At 41.8% G+C, this 19,903-nt stretch overlaps 4 protein-coding genes across 9 annotated transcripts; 1 reads left to right on the top strand and 3 right to left on the bottom strand.

Annotated features, from left to right (window-relative positions):
• The first annotated feature begins 1,485 nt into the window (after positions 1–1,485).
• Positions 1,486–5,298, top strand: LOC126790420 (protein NRT1/ PTR FAMILY 4.6-like). Its single transcript, XM_050516637.1, has 5 exons — positions 1,486–1,587; positions 1,683–1,803; positions 1,917–2,134; positions 3,415–3,855; positions 4,118–5,298. The coding sequence occupies exons 1-5, from the start codon at positions 1,585–1,587 to the stop codon at positions 5,087–5,089; spliced, it is 1,755 nt and encodes a 584-aa protein (XP_050372594.1). The 5' UTR covers positions 1,486–1,584; the 3' UTR covers positions 5,090–5,298.
• A 742-nt stretch (positions 5,299–6,040) lies between these two features.
• Positions 6,041–7,889, bottom strand: LOC126791624 (aldehyde oxidase GLOX-like). The gene has a single exon (XM_050518099.1). The coding sequence runs from the start codon at positions 7,821–7,823 to the stop codon at positions 6,081–6,083; it is 1,743 nt and encodes a 580-aa protein (XP_050374056.1). The 5' UTR covers positions 7,824–7,889; the 3' UTR covers positions 6,041–6,080.
• A 3,470-nt stretch (positions 7,890–11,359) lies between these two features.
• LOC126791890 (aldehyde oxidase GLOX-like) lies at positions 11,360–13,129 on the bottom strand. The gene has a single exon (XM_050518387.1). The coding sequence runs from the start codon at positions 13,127–13,129 to the stop codon at positions 11,360–11,362; it is 1,770 nt and encodes a 589-aa protein (XP_050374344.1).
• A 1,495-nt stretch (positions 13,130–14,624) lies between these two features.
• Positions 14,625–18,515, bottom strand: LOC126790583 (protein TWIN LOV 1). 6 transcript variants are annotated; one of them, XM_050516886.1, is made up of 7 exons: positions 17,150–18,515; positions 16,801–16,946; positions 16,567–16,642; positions 16,385–16,464; positions 16,230–16,285; positions 16,082–16,145; positions 14,625–14,931 (listed from the first exon to the last, which is right to left on the bottom strand). In XM_050516886.1, exons 1-7 carry the CDS (start codon positions 17,736–17,738, stop codon positions 14,779–14,781), a joined length of 1,164 nt encoding a protein of 387 aa, XP_050372843.1. In that variant the 5' UTR covers positions 17,739–18,515; the 3' UTR covers positions 14,625–14,778. The 6 variants fall into 6 exon arrangements, 4 of the variants coding, with proteins under 4 accessions (XP_050372843.1, XP_050372842.1, XP_050372841.1 ...); XM_050516885.1 differs by having other exon boundaries at positions 16,567–16,626; positions 16,764–16,946; positions 17,150–18,514; XM_050516884.1 differs by having other exon boundaries at positions 14,625–14,907; positions 16,567–16,631; positions 16,739–16,946; positions 17,150–18,513.
• Between the last annotated feature and the right edge of the window lie 1,388 nt (positions 18,516–19,903).

Below are 19,903 nucleotides of genomic sequence, written 5' to 3'. Positions count from 1 at the left end.
AACCAAAAATGATGATTGAATGCTTATCATATCCTTGTGAAATGCTAATAGATACTCCGTATATGGTATGGGTTTCAGCCGTTGGGAGATTTCTGCGATATGAATTGAATAGATGGTACTTATGATCCTTGTCCAATGCCTCCAATCCATATCTGCGATATAGATTTAATAGATGGACTTAATTTGGCTGTAATCTTGATCAAATAAGACGGTGCCACATTAATCATGTTGCATAAACTAATACATTCCATCCTCTAAATTAGTCTAAAGGATGCTCTAATCTCACTGAGAAAGTCTCCTTCATTTTGATGTTCAAATTCATACCTACTTAATAGCTTGATTACATATAATGATAATGATTTTATTAGATTAGTATATAATGCACTCTTTCTGTTTAACTTCGAGACAACGATCGCGAACATGTATATTCATATTATGAGTGTTAACATGTTCTAAGTGTGAATTTACTTTCAAGACAAATACAACTAAGTCATGTACGTCCTAATATAGTTTTGAGATAAACTTTTGCATTACACGTATCAACTGCACTTAACTTTAAGACAAATCATTCCGCGGTCATAGCACTAGCAAGAGGGGTGAGTCATGAGTGGGGAAGAAGGATTGTACGTGCTTGTGGCTATCAGCTATGTCTTCAAAAGCCAAAATTTGACCTACTTTTAACTTGTTCATGGCTATTGTAATCAGCATATCATGTCCAAATTATTTGTATCATGCAATTTCCAAATCTATAAGCTCCACAATGTCATGCGATTTGGATTTTCATTCCTCAGGGATCAAATTATATTTTATATAATTTAACTGTTGCGCGTTGATCAAAGGTTGAAGAATAAGAACCTTTGTCATGGATCAATAATTATTAATCGAAAATTATTAAATGGAAGAGCTAGCTTTACCAACAATGGAGGGTGGCTAGGATATAGAAAAGAAAGGAGAAAAAAAAAATATTCTATAAGATGGGTTAGGTCCTTGTAAACATCCCCATTCTGTGAACTCTAATAGCATACCCAAATTTAGGAAGGTGAGTCACCAAGACCTTTGTATTTAATATACTTTCATGGTCAAACATGATAAGGGTACCCTGTATATTTTTTGCTCCTTTGTTTACTCTTATAGTTTTGTGAATTGATTCTAAGACATACATACAGCTTTTTAGAAACCAAGCAACCCGAGAATGATAACTTACCTATTTGTTCATTTGCGTACTTGTATGGGAGTCTTGACTGAAGAAGTAGGCAATGTAACAAATGGAATTGGAAAATAGAAAGTAATTTGATTAATATTCCTACAGTTTTTATAGTAACATGGGGATAGGATAGATTTTTTTAAAGGGGGATCAAATTAAGTCATTTTCTAAAGGGGTGTGTAGACCATTCTCTCCTCAAGTTGAACCTTTCTCTCAAATCCTCCCCCACTCTTTATATCTCCCACACCACTCATATCACTCTTTATTTCTAATCATATCATAGCCTCCTCTACCACTTGGGGGGATCCAAGTTTAATTAAACTCCCAATCCCGTAGTTGAAAACACACAAAGGGAGAGAGCTCTCCCATACAGAGAAAAAATGGTGGGTTCTCTATTCCTCTCCTTTTCTCTTTACTCACTTTGCTTTTCCTATCACGCCCCTCTTTCTAAACCTCATGATCGAGTTTTGCTGTGTAGGAACAAGAACAACAGATAAGCAGCAGTAGCAGCTCCAGATGGGAAGGCTATTTGGACTGGAGGAACAAACCCGCCTTCAGAGGCCGCCACGGCGGCATGGTGGCGGCCTCGTTTGTGCTAGGTTTGTAGTTTGCACCCTTATCTTTTCATCTCCGATTCAAACAATTCAAGATTTTTTAGGTCATTTTGATACTGACACGGGTTTTTGGTATGTTTGGATATTTATGTATGCAGTGGTTGAGGTGTTGGAGAACTTGGCGTATCTGGCAAATGCGAGCAACTTGGTGATATACTTATCTGCATATATGCATTTATCTCCGTCCAATGCTGCCAACAATGTCACAGATTTCATGGGCACCGCTTTCCTTCTTGCCCTTCTTGGAGGTTTCTTATCTGATGCCTTCTTCACAACTTATCACATCTACTTGATAAGTGCAGTCATTGAATTCCTGGTAATTTCACTTCTGCTCTCTCATCACTTCTCTATGATTTCACTTCCGCCGGTTACCACTTTCCGGTTGCCGGCTGCGTACAGTCGTCTGGATAAATCTCTTCCATGGCATGTTAGGTCGTGCAGAAGAAGGATTGATAATTTGATATACACATGATTGTATACAACAAAACCGGTGATAACTAATACAGTAATACTATCTCAGTATCTCTTTTCATTTTTCCTAATTTGTTGCTGTGATTTATAGTTTTATATAGAATAGTTAATGGCCTTGATTGTCGCAATGGAATCGAAACAGACACGTGGCTTGCATCAGGATGATGTTTCATTCAGAAATCAGTGTCTGTTTTTTTCGATGAAAAGAAATCCAGAGTCTGTTGCAAACTGAGCTGAAACATGAAAATACCGCAAAACCCTCTCACTTGCTTATCAGTGCAAACTTCAACTTCTTTACTATGGAAGTTGAGGGAAACTGATATATTAATAATATTATACAAGTTTAGATGGGGTTGTGTGTTCTAGGCCTTAATATGAACAAAAAAATTTGCTCCAATTAGATTGGGAGGACCCATATATAAAACTGTCTCATATGTCATGCCATGACTATCACAAACTTGGATGACTCCAATTTCAGTTTGACAGCAATGCATGCAATATCAATGATGTACCTATATTTGTCTCCACATTGCGGAGGAGCTAAGGTACTACTTGGTAAGTACAAGATAAGGCCTTGAAAACCTATCACTCATTAGTAGCCAAGTTCTGGGGAAGACGTGAAAGGTTGCTCTGTCATAGTCTAGAGTAGGTTAATTTTCTGGATTTCAAATAGTCAGTTGGGTTATCTCGTTATGATGACCTTAGAATTTTCAACAATGGTTTTCGTCAGCTTGCTACAAGTTTTCCTTGTCTTGAATTTTCTATAATAGTGAATGGAGCCAGGTTACTTGTTACCAGTTAGCACCATACGACAATCGTTTTCAACGCTTCAGGTTCATGAACCACATGTATGGTGGCCCTGTTGAGAAGGAGAGCCAAAGCCACACATGTATATAGAGGCAATAGAGCTACATGCTGGATCAAATACTAGTGACATTTCATACGCCAAGTCCTTTTTGTGTGCCAAAAATGTCCAAAATTTGACGTGGGGAAGCAACGCGTGGCCTTGGCACCCACTGTTATGATTTTCCTTGTTTGCTTTTGGAGTTTTGACACGAGTAAAAATGAACTTACTATGAAGCTTTGAGGCTAAGTTTTAATGGCCAAGTTACTTTTATGTTGCAGGGTTTAATCCTACTCACAGTGCAAGCCCGCTTGCCTTCACTAAAGCCTCCGCCGTGCACCCCCGGCAGTCCCAACAGTCCATGCCAAGAAGTTGGCGGAGGAAAGGAGGTGATGCTCTTCATAGGTCTATACATGGTGGCGCTCGGTGTTGGAGGGATCAAAGGGTCATTAGCAACTCATGGAGCAGAGCAGTTTGATGAGAGCACACCGCAGGGAAGGAAGCAGAGATCAACCTTCTTCAACTTCTTCGTGTTCTCTCTCGCCTGCGGCGGCCTAATTGCGGTGACACTGGTGGTGTGGATTGAAGACAACAAAGGGTGGGAATGGGGTTTCGGAATCTCAACCATCAGCATATTGTTGTCTATACCAGTTTTTCTTGCCGGTTCCACTCTTTACAGGAATAAGATACCTAGTGGAAGTCCCCTAACAACCATTCTAAAGGTAAGTAGCTAATATCTTCTGATTTCGGACAATCTGCATGGTCGATATTAGCTCATTAAAGCTTGTTCTGTCATTTTTGTTTTCTCATATTTCCACTGTTGAGTCATTCTTCATAGAACATTTTATGCCCTCCTACTTCAACTTTTTTTAATTATTTCATCAAACATTTTGACATGAGTCACTCTATTGAATAATTTTACTGAAGCGCTCATATTAATTTTCACTTCGACACATTTCATCAAACACTTTATCGTGTCTGCAGGTCCTGGTCGCCGCGGCACTCAACCGATGCATAACCAACACCCCAAGCAATGCCATAGCCAGCATGACAGCAAGCCCTACATCTCCATCTCCAATCATCACAAAACAACCGGACCAACCCCAAACCACCATCGAACTAAAACACGACGCCGCCGCCGAGACGCCGTCACAAAGCCTCAAGTTCCTAAACCGAGCCGTCCTCAACAACCAGTGCACAGTCCAGCAGCTGGAGGAGGTCAAAATCGTCCTAAAAATTCTCCCCATCTTCGCCTGCACAATCATGCTCAACTGCTGCCTCGCCCAGCTCTCCACCTTCTCCGTCCAACAAGCCGCCACCATGGACACCCAGCTCGGCTCCCTCAAAGTCCCTCCGGCCTCCCTCCCCATCTTCCCCGTCGTCTTCATCATGATCCTCGCCCCTCTCTACGACCAGTTCATCGTCCCCTTCTTCCGTAAACTCACCAAGTCCGAAATGGGCATCTCCCACCTCCAGCGCATCGGCATCGGCCTCGCCCTCTCCATCGTCGCCATGGCCATCGCCGCCCTCGTCGAGATCAAGCGGAAGCGAGTGGCCTCACGCGCCGCCGCGCTAGACTCGAACGCGCCGCTGCCGATCACCTTCTTCTGGATAGCCCTTCAGTACCTGTTCCTCGGCTCAGCGGACCTGTTCACGCTCGCCGGGATGTTGGAGTTCTTCTTCACCGAGGCGCCGACGGGGATGAAGTCGCTGGCGACGTCGCTCACGTGGGCGTCCCTGGCCATGGGGTACTACCTGAGCTCGGTGATCGTCTCCGTCGTGAACGAGGTTTCCGGCAAGTTTTCCGATCACAAGTGGCTGTCGGGGAGCAAGCTGAACAGTTATCATTTAGAGAGGTTCTACTGGCTCATGTGCGTGCTCAGTGGGTTGAACTTCTTGCACTACCTCTTCTGGGCCTGCAGGTATAAATACAGAACAACAGGGGTAAGTAGGTAAATTACCACTCCTGGGGACGACTGCAAAAACTCGTTGGGCTGTATATATGAATGGGCCCAGTGCTGCATACAGAACAAAACTTGGGCCTATAGGACATGACTTGTATCAGAGAGAGCCTTACACATAGTAATTTGTAATCATGAGATGAACATGAACTATTTCATCATTATTTTAGATTTTCCAAATTGATGGTGTTCTGTTCTGCCTCATTTATGTTTCCAGTTTTTGATTTCTAGATTGCATTGGCTTGGTATTAGACTATCTAACTCTTCAGAAGATTAGTGGGATGGGCGGATGGCCGTTGTCTAATGGTTGTGACTGGCGAGTTTCATTCGAGTCGTTCGTTCATGCCTGCGAGCTCACACCAAGATCTTATTGGTCGCCGTTTCTATTCATCGTCTTGAATTCACGACAGTACCTAGTGGGAAAACCCGAGTTAAAAGGTTTGTTATACGCTTATACAAATATATTGGCCGAAATTACGTTGTAGGAATTCGAGTTTATGTTCCGATATAATGGCCTAATCGAACCAATTTGCTTTTCGCTGATCCAATTGATGTTGCATTTTTATTTTTGCTACTTTGATTGGGTCTTGCAAGTGGAATGATTTTTGTCACCAAAATCCTCTCATCTGATTATTAATCTTCACCCATTAACATAAGAAAGTTCTGTAGTTGGAATGTTGGATTTGCATTTGGGTCTCAACATTTGGTCCAAATGCCAACCTCTTCCTTGTAATCAAACACCAACCGCAATATCTCAATGGATCGATCAGTAGAAAGTTGAAACTTACCCAATAATTACTCTAATAATGTGGCTAACTTAGACAAAGCAGGCTAATAAAAGTACGAAACATATTGTTTTACAAATCAAAATTATACACTGTGTATTATTAACCTTCAAAACTTCTTATAAACAAATCCGATTCAATCCAATATTTCTCTTCCTAAACCAAAAATACAAAACCTAAAACCCTAAACCTCAGCTGCATTCATTGCACCTTGACCCACAGGGCCTGACCCGGGACTCCAGCGTGGACAATGAAGAACATGTAAAACCCAGGTGGCGCCACGGTGGCAGAAGGCGGGCCCCGCGCCGTCATCTTGTAATCGAAAACAGACAAACGCTTCAGACTCGCAACCTCCAAAACCACCAACCTCTGGTTCATTGCCAGCGAATGCGTCGTGAACGACGGCGCAACCAGCGCGGCGGATATCGCCACGTCAGGCCGGTACACTGACAACCCGAAGTTGACGGAGAATTCCTGGCCGTACGATACGATGTTCTCTCTTGCCTCGATGGATATGATCGTAGGGCGCATAGCAGCAAAGCTGGGGCTGAGGTACGGTGGAAGGTACGCCTCAAGGCTCAGCTCAGTCGGGAAACCTCGCCGGAAGTTGTACATTTCGTGGGGGTTACTCCCGCCCACTAGTATTCTGCCATCGGGCAGCAGCAAACACGAGGAGTGGTACATTCTGGGGATCGTCGTCGGGTTCAGCACCACAAACCGCCGTCTCGGGTCGGACTCGTAGGTCTTGTACAGCACCGGGTGCAAAACCGGGTTGATCGCGTCCTCCCACCCCGCCGTCCCGTTCGCCGCGCCGTTCAGGATGATGACGTCACCGTTCGGCAACAGCAGCATGTCCCCCATGACACGTGGCAGCGGCATTTCCTCCATGGCCCATTTCGGCGTCGGATCCGAGAGCTTGATCCGACTGCAGCTGGCCGATGCGCCGACGTACTCCTTCACCTTATTCAGATTCGACTTGTTGTAGGCGCCGCCGTACGACCCGCCGCAAATCAAGACCTCGACTTCGGGCTGACCCGACCCGCTCATCTTTAGTGGCAGAAGCACCGACGACCCGGTGGCCGGATAGGACCGCTTGACTCCGCCGGGCATCGCCGGAATCTCCCTGACGACGGTGTTGTTGTTGTAGTCAAACAGAATTGACCGGTTGTTGGCGAAAATGAAGAGGTTGCCGTCCGGCAAGAGATGCAAGAAGGGATAAAGATTGTTCTCCTCGTAAGGGTCCGTCGTGTCCCACAGGAATCTCATGTGGTAAAGCTTGGACGACACGTGGTCCTCCTTGGGGTAGAACTCGTAGCTGAAGGCCCGCCTCCCGCCGACGATGATGACGCGGCCGTCAGGGAGAATCTGGTTTGTCGCGTACCACCTGTGCGCCAAAAGCGGCACATCCAGCTCGTCCCACTGACACGTGTCGTCGTCGCACGGAGTGAAGTTCCTGATGGCTTGAATCCCGGTGCCGTAACCGCCGGTCTGGACTAGCACGCCGTTGGGGTCCACCGCGCCAGACGAGCACCACGTGTCGGAGTTAACGACCAGAGCGCGGAAGGTTTCGGAAGCGACGTCGTATAGGAGAGAGTGAGGAGTGCAGTCAGTTACGGTGCGGTTGTGGACTGTGTAGTTGCGGCACTGGTCGACGGCGGCGCCGTTAGAGTACGTGGCGTTGGAGGGCCCCATGTCTGTACGGTCAAAGAGAATGACCTTGTTGTTCTTCAGGAGCTGCATGTGCATTGCCGAGACGCCGATGTTTTCGTGGAGGAGAATCCATTGCCCGCCGTCGTACGGGGTGGCCAGGGTGGGGCCCGGCGGCGGCGGTGACATGAAGCTGAAGAAGTTGGAGTCCGGGGAGGCGATGAAGAGGGAGAAGATGGTGGCGGAGATGTAGAAGAAGACGGTGGAAAAAGCGGTGGGATTCTTGAAAATGGGCATGGCTTGTGGCTTTTCTTGGAGTGGTTCTTGGTGGACTGGTGTTGGATTTAGGAGAGTGGTGAGAAAGAGAGGTAGGGGAGATGGGGTTTGGCGTTATATGAATAACAGAGTGAGAATAGAAGAGGGGTTTTGTTAAAGCTGAGCTAGCTGTCTGGGGTAGGCATCTGAGGCGTGTGTGTGTCTCTGTTACACTTGCTGAGTAATAGTGCAGGGATTTTGTTTTTTGTTTTGTTTTTAAGTAGAACCGAACAGCGGTCCATAAGTTATTAGTATTACTGAAATCACTTAATATAAAAATGTACATAGAACCTTAATTTTCAATTAGTAATTCAACGTAGAAAATACTAACATTACAATACAAATATTCTCAACTAAACAACTGATTTATTATATAAAACACCACCTAGCAAATAGTGGAATATTTACAACTTCATTTGCTTTATAATTGTGGTGACAAACCAGAGAAATAAAGTTCACTCAGAGCCATATGTTTCTAATTCGAATAGCTTCCTCACTATGATGTCATCGAACATGAAATCCGATGATCGTAGATTTAATCTTACCACTATGAGTCAGCGACCAATTGACAAAATAAAGTACTCAACTGTCGTCTAGGGCAAACATTGCACTCAAGGTGCTTAGACCGAGACCCCTACCTCTCAAAAACTTGAAATGAAGAAAAACATAAAAACAAAAAATGCATAGAACATAAACCATGAAGCTTCGGATATGATCCAAGCTCAATTTATATATAAGCAAATTCCAGCCGTTAGAATCCGTGTCAGGATAACCCACATACCGTGGTCGCCACCCCAACTCTCACCAACTAGGGAAATAAAACTTAGCACACCTAATGTCTAAAGAGAGACAGAAACAAATATTGAACAACAAAGAAAGGATAGCTACCCAAGATAAGTCCAAGAAGGGGAGCACACCACACCAAGACCAAAAGATGTCCTTCCTCAATTCTTCAATTGCACCGCCATCCCTACCAAACCACCACCTCCATCGAGCCATCACTGTCATCACACCACTGACGAATCAAGCCGAATGCTTGCATTCAAAACAGAGGTCATATTCCAGCCAAAGCGATCACATAATCACGATTTCATCACCAGAAATAATCCCCCCCAGCCAGGCCTCGACTCTGCCTAACTGTCCCCCATCATCGATCCCGCCGCCATCGATCTTGAATTGACACGGCCGCAACCCTTTTCATCATTGTAACAGATCTCAGATCCAAGCCATAGGTTTCTAGAGAAGAAATGAAAGGCTTGACAAACATGCCCAATCTGACAACGATGTGGTTAGGACGTGCCGCCAAACAGAGAAGAAAAAGTTGGTTGGGGTGCAAGCGCGTGGAGGAGCGTTCTTTTCCTCTCTAGGGTTTTACACACAAATTTATAAGGAAAAATCTGTTTTATGTATATAGCAAATTCCTGTCAAAACCTCACACACCGGTTCATTGTGCACCTCACGTTCCCCCTTTTTTTTGCCTGCAAAATACTGTTGTATGTTATACAACTAGATGAACCCAATTTATAATGCAAGGGCTCTTTGTCGTTGTAAATGTTAGGGTGCGTTTGGGTTTTTCTTAATTTTTGGACTGTATGGAATTAAATTTGTATTTTTGAGGCGTTAAATTACAATTTGAAATAAATAAAAACATATCTTTTATATGTTCCGGTGAGTATCATAATGAAGAAGTCAGTAGTCTGGCAAAAATTGAACTGAACTCTATGATTTGTATTGCTGCTTTGTACGTACTTTCTGATTACAGATAGTATTTGGGTAAACTAAAGTTGTACAATTTTAATAAGTAGTTGTGTTAGTTCGTTTATGATCGTAAAAATACTGTTCGTCGAGCTTTAATTATGAGAAGAAATTGTATTCTTTTTCCTTACGGTATTGCATATACAAGATAGTGATACTACATCATAAAAATGTTCGTCGAACTTATGAGATGAAATAAATTTATATGAAACTGTACCTGACGACCTACATTCTAAAGTTAATAAAATTCATACTTGCTTAGTCAGTTTAGTGGGTGCTCTCATCTACAATATTTATTTGGTTCTTAATATAGAAATCTGATACATGTACAGCATGATAATACGAAAACCATAAACTTAACTTGAAAATGAAGCAAATTACACGAGTATCACAATCAACGCAGTCCTTATTGAGAAGAAAGCTTTATACCATTATAAAGTTTAACCAATCCAATGATCCATTATATAATGGCCAACAACAAACCTATATATTAGACAGATTCTTAATAAGCATGCATGCCTGAGTATTGATAGTTTTGGGTCAAGTAATGTATGTGCAATCTCAATTGGTTTAATTATATCATTATGTTGGATCATTGTTGATGGCCTTACGGAAAATATGAAGTAATTACTGATAGAAACAACTAACACTTAAAGTCGAACATCTTCTCGGGCCAGGTGACTAAAACTTCCGGATGATCGATTACTTAACCACTATTATATATCAATGCTGACTTCCATATGTCATATTGCTCACCCATATGTTGACACAGATCTTCTTGAGGCGGTTCAGCTTATAAACTCGAAGAAAACTTGTTTAACAGCTGAAGGGGTTGCTGTACCGCCTGTACATTGTTAAGGTGCCTATTGTTTGAAGGATGTGCCTCCTTGACTCATGATTTAGCTAGCTATGGTGTTTCTATCAGTTTGCTTTATAGGGATATGATCGATCGAGTACCCTGTATCGCCTTATGTCTGTTGGTGATCGATGGAGGGAAGGCACCATGTTCAGTCCTATGCCTTGTAATGTTTTGACCTTCTGAATAGATAGAACCTTTGCATAATCAGAACAACAAAAAAAGTAAAAAGAGAAAAACAACTGTACCGGGGTTTTATATATCTAGTATAAAAATCAGATAAATGTGTAAGTTTTTGATGGTTTACTTGTAGTACGTGGTCGAGTTCCTAGACTACAATCTACCTATACTGTAATTTCCTTCCTTCCGAGGAATTTTCAAGCAACTACAGTAGCTTTTTTTTGTTAGAGAAGATTAACTATGAACTTGATTCTCAAGTTCTCAAGTTTAGCGTTCATAATCATTATGACAACTTGCGTATAGTTGGCTAGTAACTGTAATACTAAATTAACTCTTGTGCAAGAATATCTATTTAAAAACTCTGTTATCTCAATTAGTTTACATTCAGACTTCATACACCATAAAAAAGAAAAATACAAGCATAGTAATTAAGAAGACGAATCAAAATGAAAATTGGTGATAAATGCTTCAAAGGTGCACTGCAACATCTGTTGGTTGTTAAAAACAATATATATATGATCAAACTAATTAACATGTATATCCTTAATTATCTCCAGCTCACTTCCTGGCGGATACGCTTGCAAACTTACAGAAAAATCACAAGAAATGAATCAGTAATATATATACTGAACGAATCCAACCAAAAACAAATAAATGAATTTCATAAAAAAAATTCATTGAATGTGCAGAATCACATCGTAGAGGTAATTAGTGCATCTGCCATAATTTACTGCACTTTCACCCAAGTAGCATGGCTGGGAATTCCAGAATGTACAAGGAAAAGCGTATAGTAACCCGGTGGCGCCACCGTGTTCTTCGGCGGGCCGCGAGCTACGATCAAACAGTCATACTTATCCGTCGACTTTCTATATCTGCTATACAAAGGCTTAAATCTAACAATCTCCAAAACCACCATCCTCTGATTCATAGCATACGAGTGCGTCGTAAACGACGGCGTTACGAGCGCCACTGAAAACTCGGAAGCATCTTTCGTGTGCAAATCAAGCTGAAACTTAACACCAAAATCCAGACCGTACGATACAGCCTTAGTCCTCGACTCAACGGAGAGGATCGTAGGACGCAGAGAATTGAATTTGGGGTCCAGGTACGCCGGAACATAAGCCTCCAAGCTCAGCTCAGTAGGGAACTCCTGTCTGAAGTTGTACCTCTCGTGAGGGTTGCTCCCGCCCACTAATATCCTCCCATCTGGCAATAGCACCGCCGACGAGTGATACATTCTCGGAATAGTCGAGGGATTCAGTACGCTAAACCGAGCCTCCGGTTTCCGCTCGTAGGTTTTGTAAAGAACCGGGTTCAACACCGGGTTTGTCGCACATTCCCAACCTGCCGTCCCATTTGACGCGCCGTTGATAATGATAACATCTCCCGTCGGCAACAACAGCATGTCCGACATGACACGTGGCATCGGCAGAGTCTCCATGGCCCATTTCGGATCCGGGTCGGTCAGTTTGATCCGCCCACAGCTGGTAGAGGCTCCTTTGAACACTTTCATGTTGTCCTTGTCGGAGTTATTTCTATTTGCGAATATATACGAACCCAGCTCTGCTCCGCCGCATATCAACACCTCGGCCTCGGGTAAACCCGACCCGTTTATTTTGAGAGGGAGGAGCACCGACGAACCGGAGCTCGGGTAGTTTCTTTTCACGCCGCCGGGCATTACCGGAAACTCTTTGATGACTCTGGTGTGGTCGAAGTCGAGTAAAACCGACCGGTTGTTTGCAAACAAGAAGAGGTTCCCGTCCGGCAAGAGATGCAGAAACGGATAGAGGTTGTTCTCCTCACCCTTGTCTGGTGTATCAGCCGTCTCCCACAAGAACTTCAGGTAATGCGACACGTCGTTCGTTCTGGGAAAGAACTCGTACGTGAAAGCCTTCCGACCTCCGACGACGACGGCGCGTCCGTCGGGGAGGATCTGCGACGAGGCGTACCACCTTTTCTGCATGAGGCTGTGTTGATCAAGTTCCAACCAGTCACACTTGTCGTCTTCGCATGGCGGGATTGTGCGGACAGTGCGGGTGCCGTTGCCGAAGCCTCCGGTTTGGACTAGGGTTCCGGTGGGGTCCACCGCGCCAGAGGAGCACCACGTGTCGCTGTGGACGATGAGGGGGCGGAGAGTGTTGGAGGCGAAGTCGTAGGAGAGGGAATGAGCAGTACAGTCTGTTGTGATCGGTTCTCGGGCATGAGGTTTGGCTGCAGGTCTGCCGTGGATGGTGTAGTTGAGGCAGAATTTTTTGTCACTGGGGAAAGTGAGGTTGGAAGGCCCGACGTTGGTTCGGTCAAAGATGATGACTCGGTTGTTCTTGAGAACCTGCATGTGCATTGCCGAGACCCCGATGCTTTTTTGGAGAAGAACCCACTTCCCTCCTCTTCTATCGAAAGCGGCAGCCGAGATAGTCTCAGCCGCCGTTTCGTTATTAGAAGAGGATGAGACGAAGAGGGAGAGAATAATGAAGAAGATAGAGGATAGTAGAGCCATGGTTGAAAATTGGAATGCTGTGTTGTTCTGTAGTCGTAATCTTGAGTTAATGTTATATAGAGGTCGAGTTAGTGATCGTCTGATCGACTTGAATCATAGGTGCACTGAAATGTAATTGCGTGTAAGTTTTGTGGTATCTCTTCAACTACTTTGCATGCATGAGTTGGATTGATGTTTTTAGGCCACTGATATATATATATATATATATATATATATGTATCTACTTAAATAACCCGCGTAAAACATTAGGGAAGAATTCGTATGAATAGTTGGACTCATTTACTATGAAGGTTGTATATAGTAGGACTACACGCCCCTATATGATCAATTATGGATGCTGATATCTCGTGAGTCAGATAATTTCTCAATTTTTCTCTTTAAGATATCGATTTCCTGAATATGGTGAGCTGTATTTAGATATGGAATTTACGTTCTGGGTTGAAATTCTTCCAAATACACTGAATTATCTATTTTCTTAGATTAAGTACTGAGCTTAAGAATAGTAAGGAGACAATGGGACATACAGTTAAACACTCATCTTAGCATAACAGCATTTGATCAAGAAAATTAGGTGATATTAGTGTAAATGAAAGATGAACATCATCAGTAGTGCATGTGTTAGTTATTATATCTTAGTCAATGATCGAAGTCCCGAAGACTCGAAGAGATTTAGGTATCCTAAATAGTAATTATATTTAAGGACACGCATCTGATTGTGGAGAAGATGAACGTACTTCCGCGCCATTAAGTCATGGATCAATACCCTTCGATAGAGGGGTTTGATCAAGGACCAAAATGCATTTTTTAAAGGAATTTACTCATGACTGTACACAATTTTATCCATATTAAATGTCACGTTGATTTTCCATTAGAAACTTCTAATCATTGTTTATTTCCCTAAACCCTCACATATATGCTAATTTATGGCATATATTCTTAAATCACAAGTTACAACCAGCTGTGTATACGGAAAATATATAGTATGTATGAGCTAGTCAGATTAAAGTTTAAATTGCATTCTTAGTTGGCAAATTTGATCTGCTTGCGTGAGCTAGTTACTACTTGCTATTATGCAAGACCTTCCCTCATTTAGTTCAGACCTACAAAAATTTAGCTGCCAAGGTCCATTCTATTGTATAGTGGAATAGGTAAGATCCATTCTATTGTTTTTTCCATAGAAAAAAAATGGTGGCATCCCATTTTGCTTATTTTGTTGTTACTTGTTATACTGGGTTGGGACTCTACAGCTTTCCCATCATATGATGTGCCCAGCTCGTTGGGAGCTAACCCGGCCCAACAGAGCATAAAAACTAAAAAGACACACTTGGTCATCAATTCCTGAAAGTTCCAATACCAGTAGCTGAAACAGACATAAGAGTTGCAATCCAGATTTAAGGTACACCAATCTAGGGAGATACGATATCAAAACTATGAACACAGACACAAAAGATAAACAAAGGGAAATGGAGGCTAATCTTCATGAGTAGAGCTGGAATGAACCAAGGAAATGCCCCTTTCCATATATATATATAAATAATGTTGGTGTAACAAAGATCTGATGCAGCACTCAGCACAAGCATTTCTGCTTTCTGCATTTTCAACTAAAGCCAGATGAGAGTACAAATGCGAGAATTTATACATTCATCATCTCAAGACTTCGATGTGCCAGCACCCATTGATAAACTCCTCACTGCAATCCTGACAGCTCCAACAGCGCTCAGCTGCCTCATCTCAGGGCTCAGCCCATGCCCGTCCTGGTTCTTACACGCTTCTTCCATCTGAACACCCACAAAGTATGCAATCTGAACACCCATCCATAAACACGTAAGACAAATATTGTGACAGAATATATGATCAGAACCTCTTTGTGCTTCCTTGTCATCAGAGACAGTTAATGTAATTTAAATGTTGTTGCTTACAACAATGCCAGTCTAGTATTATTAGGAAATTTTGGATTTCAGGTTATGTGTACAAAGAAGTCATATTCAGATATTCTTCATCCAATGGAGAGAGAAATAACAAAATCGGTAGAGTAAAAGCATTGGCGTTAGCAGCTATGAATTAACTTACAACAAACTAATGGCCAATGTATAAATTTGTAAGAAGAGAAGGCAGAGCCTTATATATGATTCTGGAGAGGTGGTTAATTAAAAAATTGTTGGGGATAAATGTGTGGAAATATGATCATTTCAGTAAACAATCAATCCACGGTATATAAATTCTTGTGCATATATGATCAGTATATTTTATTTGCATAATCACCTCATATGATTCAATGTCCCAACAAACGTGATCACAGAGGACAGAGAAACACAAGCAAACACAGTAAACAGATAATTTTGAATACAATTAGTAAGTATTTTTCAATGAATCTTACCTACTTTACGAGAGATAAAGTGAGCACATCATCATCAAATGCATATCAAACATCACAATCAATGGCCACAGGTAGTACACTCAATTATTTCACAATTTTCATAACCAAAGAATGTTAAGATTTCAAAGGGTAACCAGAGAGTTTCATCAGGAACTATGCAACTCCTTCTAGAGTGATGCACACATTATTCCCACAAAAACAAAAATGCAATATGCTTTTCGGGCTCCACCAATTGATCTCTCCCAGTAGAAACTGATTAGTGTGAAAATACACAGAAATTTACAATGTGTGATGCAAATTTTAGTAACAACGTGTTTTACAAGTTAACTGGTTGACACAACCACAAAGAAAGCACAAGTACCACAGCAAACCATCCAGAGACTACAGTTGTATGATCTCTTTTCCTGATTGCTTAGAAGAATCAACAAAGTTGACTACATGTCAATTAACTCAAAACTGCATATTATGTCCTACTTTGCTCATGACAGTTGGGAAAGGCATATCAAGTTGACAGCATAAACCTCAATGACATAGTAAGATCAACTATGGACATCAAAACATATCATATGAAATACCTTGCCAGAAGCATTACGAATTGGTGATACATGAAGAAGATTCCAAAATGAACTCTTATCCTTCCTAAGAACGAAGCAGCAACAAAGTTAAATCAGATGAATAATGTCAGTTCATTTGCAAGATATCCAATAGTAGTTAAGTAGCAACCTGTAATTCAAGATACGTACTGTGCATGCTTTTTCATTCTGAACGCTTTCCTTTATCTGAAGAAATGCAGGTGATATGATCAAATGAGATAGTGGACTTAAGATCGTCATGTTATGAAAGCACAAGGTGAAGAGATCAAACTTAAAGAGGTATACCCGATAAGTTGCAGAGGAATCTGTATCCTCCCCACTTAAAAATCTACAATTGCGTCCCAAGACTTCGTGTCTGGCATAACCTGTACAACAGGAAAACAACTGAGGTAAGCAATTGCATATGCTAGATTGTTCAAAGCATTTGCAAAGTATGCATCAGGAAAATAGAACATATCTCACATTACCTGTCAATTTAAAGAAGGCCTCACTCGCATAAACTATAGGCATGTCAGGTAAGTGTGCATCTGTTCTGCAAGGCAACTCAATCATGTTGAAGTAAACAAAACACAACCATCAGCAATCTACAGCAAGCACAGATCATTTTCTAACGTAAAATAATGAGAATTTGCAACTCACAATACAAAGCTCTGTTTGATTCTACCAAGAGCAATATTTAAGGATGAGCTGAGAAGGCCCACCCCAGTTAAGCTGCATCTCTTTCCACACACCAGTCTGCCTGTTAACTCGCTATAGTGGGTTAGCACTGACAATATGTTATTCATGGCAGACACAGCTCTACGCTTCTCTAACTCACTTGCCTCGCACGTCTCCTCAATCTCCACTCCTGTACATACATCACACGAAATGAACAGCCATACACAAACCAAAATTTGTTCTCAACACAAAAGAATGAAAAGATCAACATCATAATTCATAATCACATTGAAACAAACCTAAAATAAGTAAATTCTAGCATTTCGAAACAAGAAACTCATTCCTTCTATCGAAATGAACAATTAAACAAGCGAAAACTAAACAATGCCAGACCTATATCAGCATCATCATCATCATCATCATCATCATCATCAAATGCACACTCCAGAGACAAAGCACGCCCCAAATCCACCAAAGCATCCGAGCACACCTCTCTCCTACAAGACCCATAAACACTCTCAACCATCCTACTCTCCTCCTCATACACCAAACCAACCCCATTCCTCCTCCTCGGTTTTCGCAAAATCGGAACTTGAACTCCCACAAAATGAATCACCCTCCCATCCTCTTTGCTAAACACTGGACACATATGAAACAGCATCCAAAACGGTGTCCCATCTCTCCTATAATTCACCAAACTAATCTCAACACCTCTCTCTTCCCTTATAGCCTCCCTTATCTCCATTACAGACCTTCTACAAGTAGCTGGGCCTTGAAACATCCTCCCATTCTTCCCAACCACCTCGCTTTTCGAGTACCCCATCATCTTCAGGAACCCCTTGCTCGCAAAAACGATGGGCTGGCCGGAAATACAAGGATCAGTCACCGTAAAACTCTCCGGCAATTCGTTCAAAGCTTCTAGAACCCAAAGCGAGTAACGACTCTTGAGTGATTGCTCTATTAAACCCAACTCCGAATCCATCTCCTCTCTAAAACCGTCACTCCCAATCCCATGTGGCACATCAACCTTCCAAAAAGCTTCAAACTTTAACGAAACCCAGCACGAAAAGTGACCAGAGAAGCCAAATTTGCTGTGAAAGTTACAGAGCGAAGAAACTGGGGAAGGTAGTATGTGTAAAAACTAAAAACTGTGTCAAAAAGGCTACATGTTTTGGAAGAGAGCGAGCTTCTTAGAGTGGATGGGTGCACCCACCAATGGAAATATCTTGGGCAAATTGATGCGAGTTCGAATGAACAAAAATCGCTGAGGAATACCCATCAATCGTTTTGGGTTCGTTTGTGGGAAAACAAGAGAAATATGAATGTGATTGACACAACACAAGCATCTAGTTGCAGCACAGAGTCACAAAAATACTAAGGATTTTCGGGTTTTTTTTTCTTTCTAATTCTATATCTGGTATGATTTTGGTTCAAATATAGTATTTTCACTCTGTAAAACACTAAAATGAGACAGACGAGTACAAGAATCTAACATCGAACTTGGCTTTGGCAAGTCGGTCGACCACTTGCATGATTGCTTGAGACACACAAACCTGGAGCTTTGTTTTTCATCTCTTCGGTAGGAAAAGTGAATACGACGCATACATCATAGTACAGCATATGTATAGCTTCACCTCCATCGATTTTCAACTACCAAGTATCAACCCGACTCGTCAATCGTCATCGAGGGTTAGTTTAGAGATGACAATAGAAAAAGGAAAGATTACCAGAACTGAACAGATTGAGAGCATTTATGGTGAGGTGGCTTAACAAGGATTGACGTTGGCTAATATTTTGGTTAAATTGAGTTATGTGGCGCTCATAAATCCGATTTCGTAGCCTATAATTTAACATAGAGTAAGATAAGATAAAATTTTGTCAGGTTATAGATTTAGTCTAGACATTATACTATATTTAGACGCATGATTTTCATTATCATATTAGACATTATGGAATCATGCACATATCCCGACTCTACTTGTTGAGTAATCGATCGAATCCCACAAATACTATTGTTCACATATTACCCACCTTGTGTTATGATAATCTTGATTAAATGTAACGCTCTATGTTACATCATCTCAACCCACTAATCAGTTCGGCTTGGTTCATGTCGTTCCTTAATTGAAATCTTCAGTTAATCAAATCACAGAGGCTTTCCGTTTAAAATTTAACAACTACTGTTGTTGACTATAGGTCTATAGCAAACAAATGAGTTTATGAGTATGCATATTAGGAGATAAGAAATGAACTAGGATCCTTCCTTAGTCGTTGTCAGATGGTTCCATTCGGCGGAGGCTATCCTCATCCCACGTGTACAGACCTATTTTGATCGTGTGGACCTCAACCTACTGATGAAGATCAGGCTCAACAGAAGCATGATACGTGGAGAGAGTTGTTTCGATGCTCCCAATGAACAATCAATGATTGATGATGAGAACCGACGCTGATACTTATCCAATCCTCGTCATACTGTGCTGTCCCGCCACTTTTTTTTTTGATGACGTGTGTTATCCACAGGCCTGACCTTCACTCTTTTCTTTTGCTTCGTATTTAAGCCCAAGGCTTCGCATTGTTAGCCCATGTCCATGTGGTGGATGATTCCGGCTCGATCACACAACTCGCCATTAGCCCAATTCCCTCTTATTATTTTTATTTTATTTCAAGAAAAGATGAACTTAGAGTTTCAATTCTCTCGTACAACAATTACTTTGGTAACGTTGGTCGAGACCCGTCGAGTGGTCGGATTATGGAACGTTCTTGGTTACAAATTTGAATTTCAACTCTTATAATTCGCGAGCAGTGAGTAATTCAGATTAGTGTAACTTTGTTAGAATTCATGTGCCTCATTTTGAAGTAAACGGGAAAGATATATTTCACCATATGTTATAAATTATAGACATAACTGATGCGCCTTATTACCTCATCCCTAATTAAAACGCATGAAAATTTGTAAGTACAATAGACACATGTAGCGAAAGACTAGTAGATGCCTAATGACTATTGCAAACTAAGGCATACACTTTTCAATTTACTGAATCCGTGCGTTATATGGGTATAACACTGAAAAACCTATATATCCGTCACAACTTATGGATATCAGATTTTTCATCAAAAAATTATTGAGCCAAAATTATATGCTACACC

The sequence above is a fragment of the Argentina anserina genome, chromosome 4 (assembly GCF_933775445.1).
Source record: "Argentina anserina chromosome 4, drPotAnse1.1, whole genome shotgun sequence".
Taxonomy (NCBI): Eukaryota; Viridiplantae; Streptophyta; class Magnoliopsida; order Rosales; family Rosaceae; genus Argentina; species Argentina anserina.
Note: the sequence above shows the minus strand (reverse complement) of the source record. Positions and strands in the feature narration are given on the sequence as shown.

Coding starts and splice junctions, on each gene's coding strand:
- LOC126791890 (XM_050518387.1), bottom strand. CDS start 13,129: ATGGCTCTACTATCCTCTATCTTCTTCATTATTCTCTCCCTCTTCGTC.
- LOC126791624 (XM_050518099.1), bottom strand. CDS start 7,823: ATGCCCATTTTCAAGAATCCCACCGCTTTTTCCACCGTCTTCTTCTAC.
- LOC126790583 (XM_050516883.1), bottom strand. CDS start 17,738: ATGGATTCGGAGTTGGGTTTAATAGAGCAATCACTCAAGAGTCGTTAC. Junction 16,465..16,566: donor GGCCTTCTTTAAATTGACAG/GTAATGTGAGAT, acceptor CCTGTTGTACAG/GTTATGCCAGACACGAAGTC. Junction 16,286..16,384: donor ATTCCTCTGCAACTTATCGG/GTATACCTCTTT, acceptor GCATTTCTTCAG/ATAAAGGAAAGCGTTCAGAA.
- LOC126790420 (XM_050516637.1), top strand. Junction 1,804..1,916: donor GGCGGCCTCGTTTGTGCTAG/GTTTGTAGTTTG, acceptor TTATGTATGCAG/TGGTTGAGGTGTTGGAGAAC. Junction 2,135..3,414: donor GTGCAGTCATTGAATTCCTG/GTAATTTCACTT, acceptor TTTATGTTGCAG/GGTTTAATCCTACTCACAGT.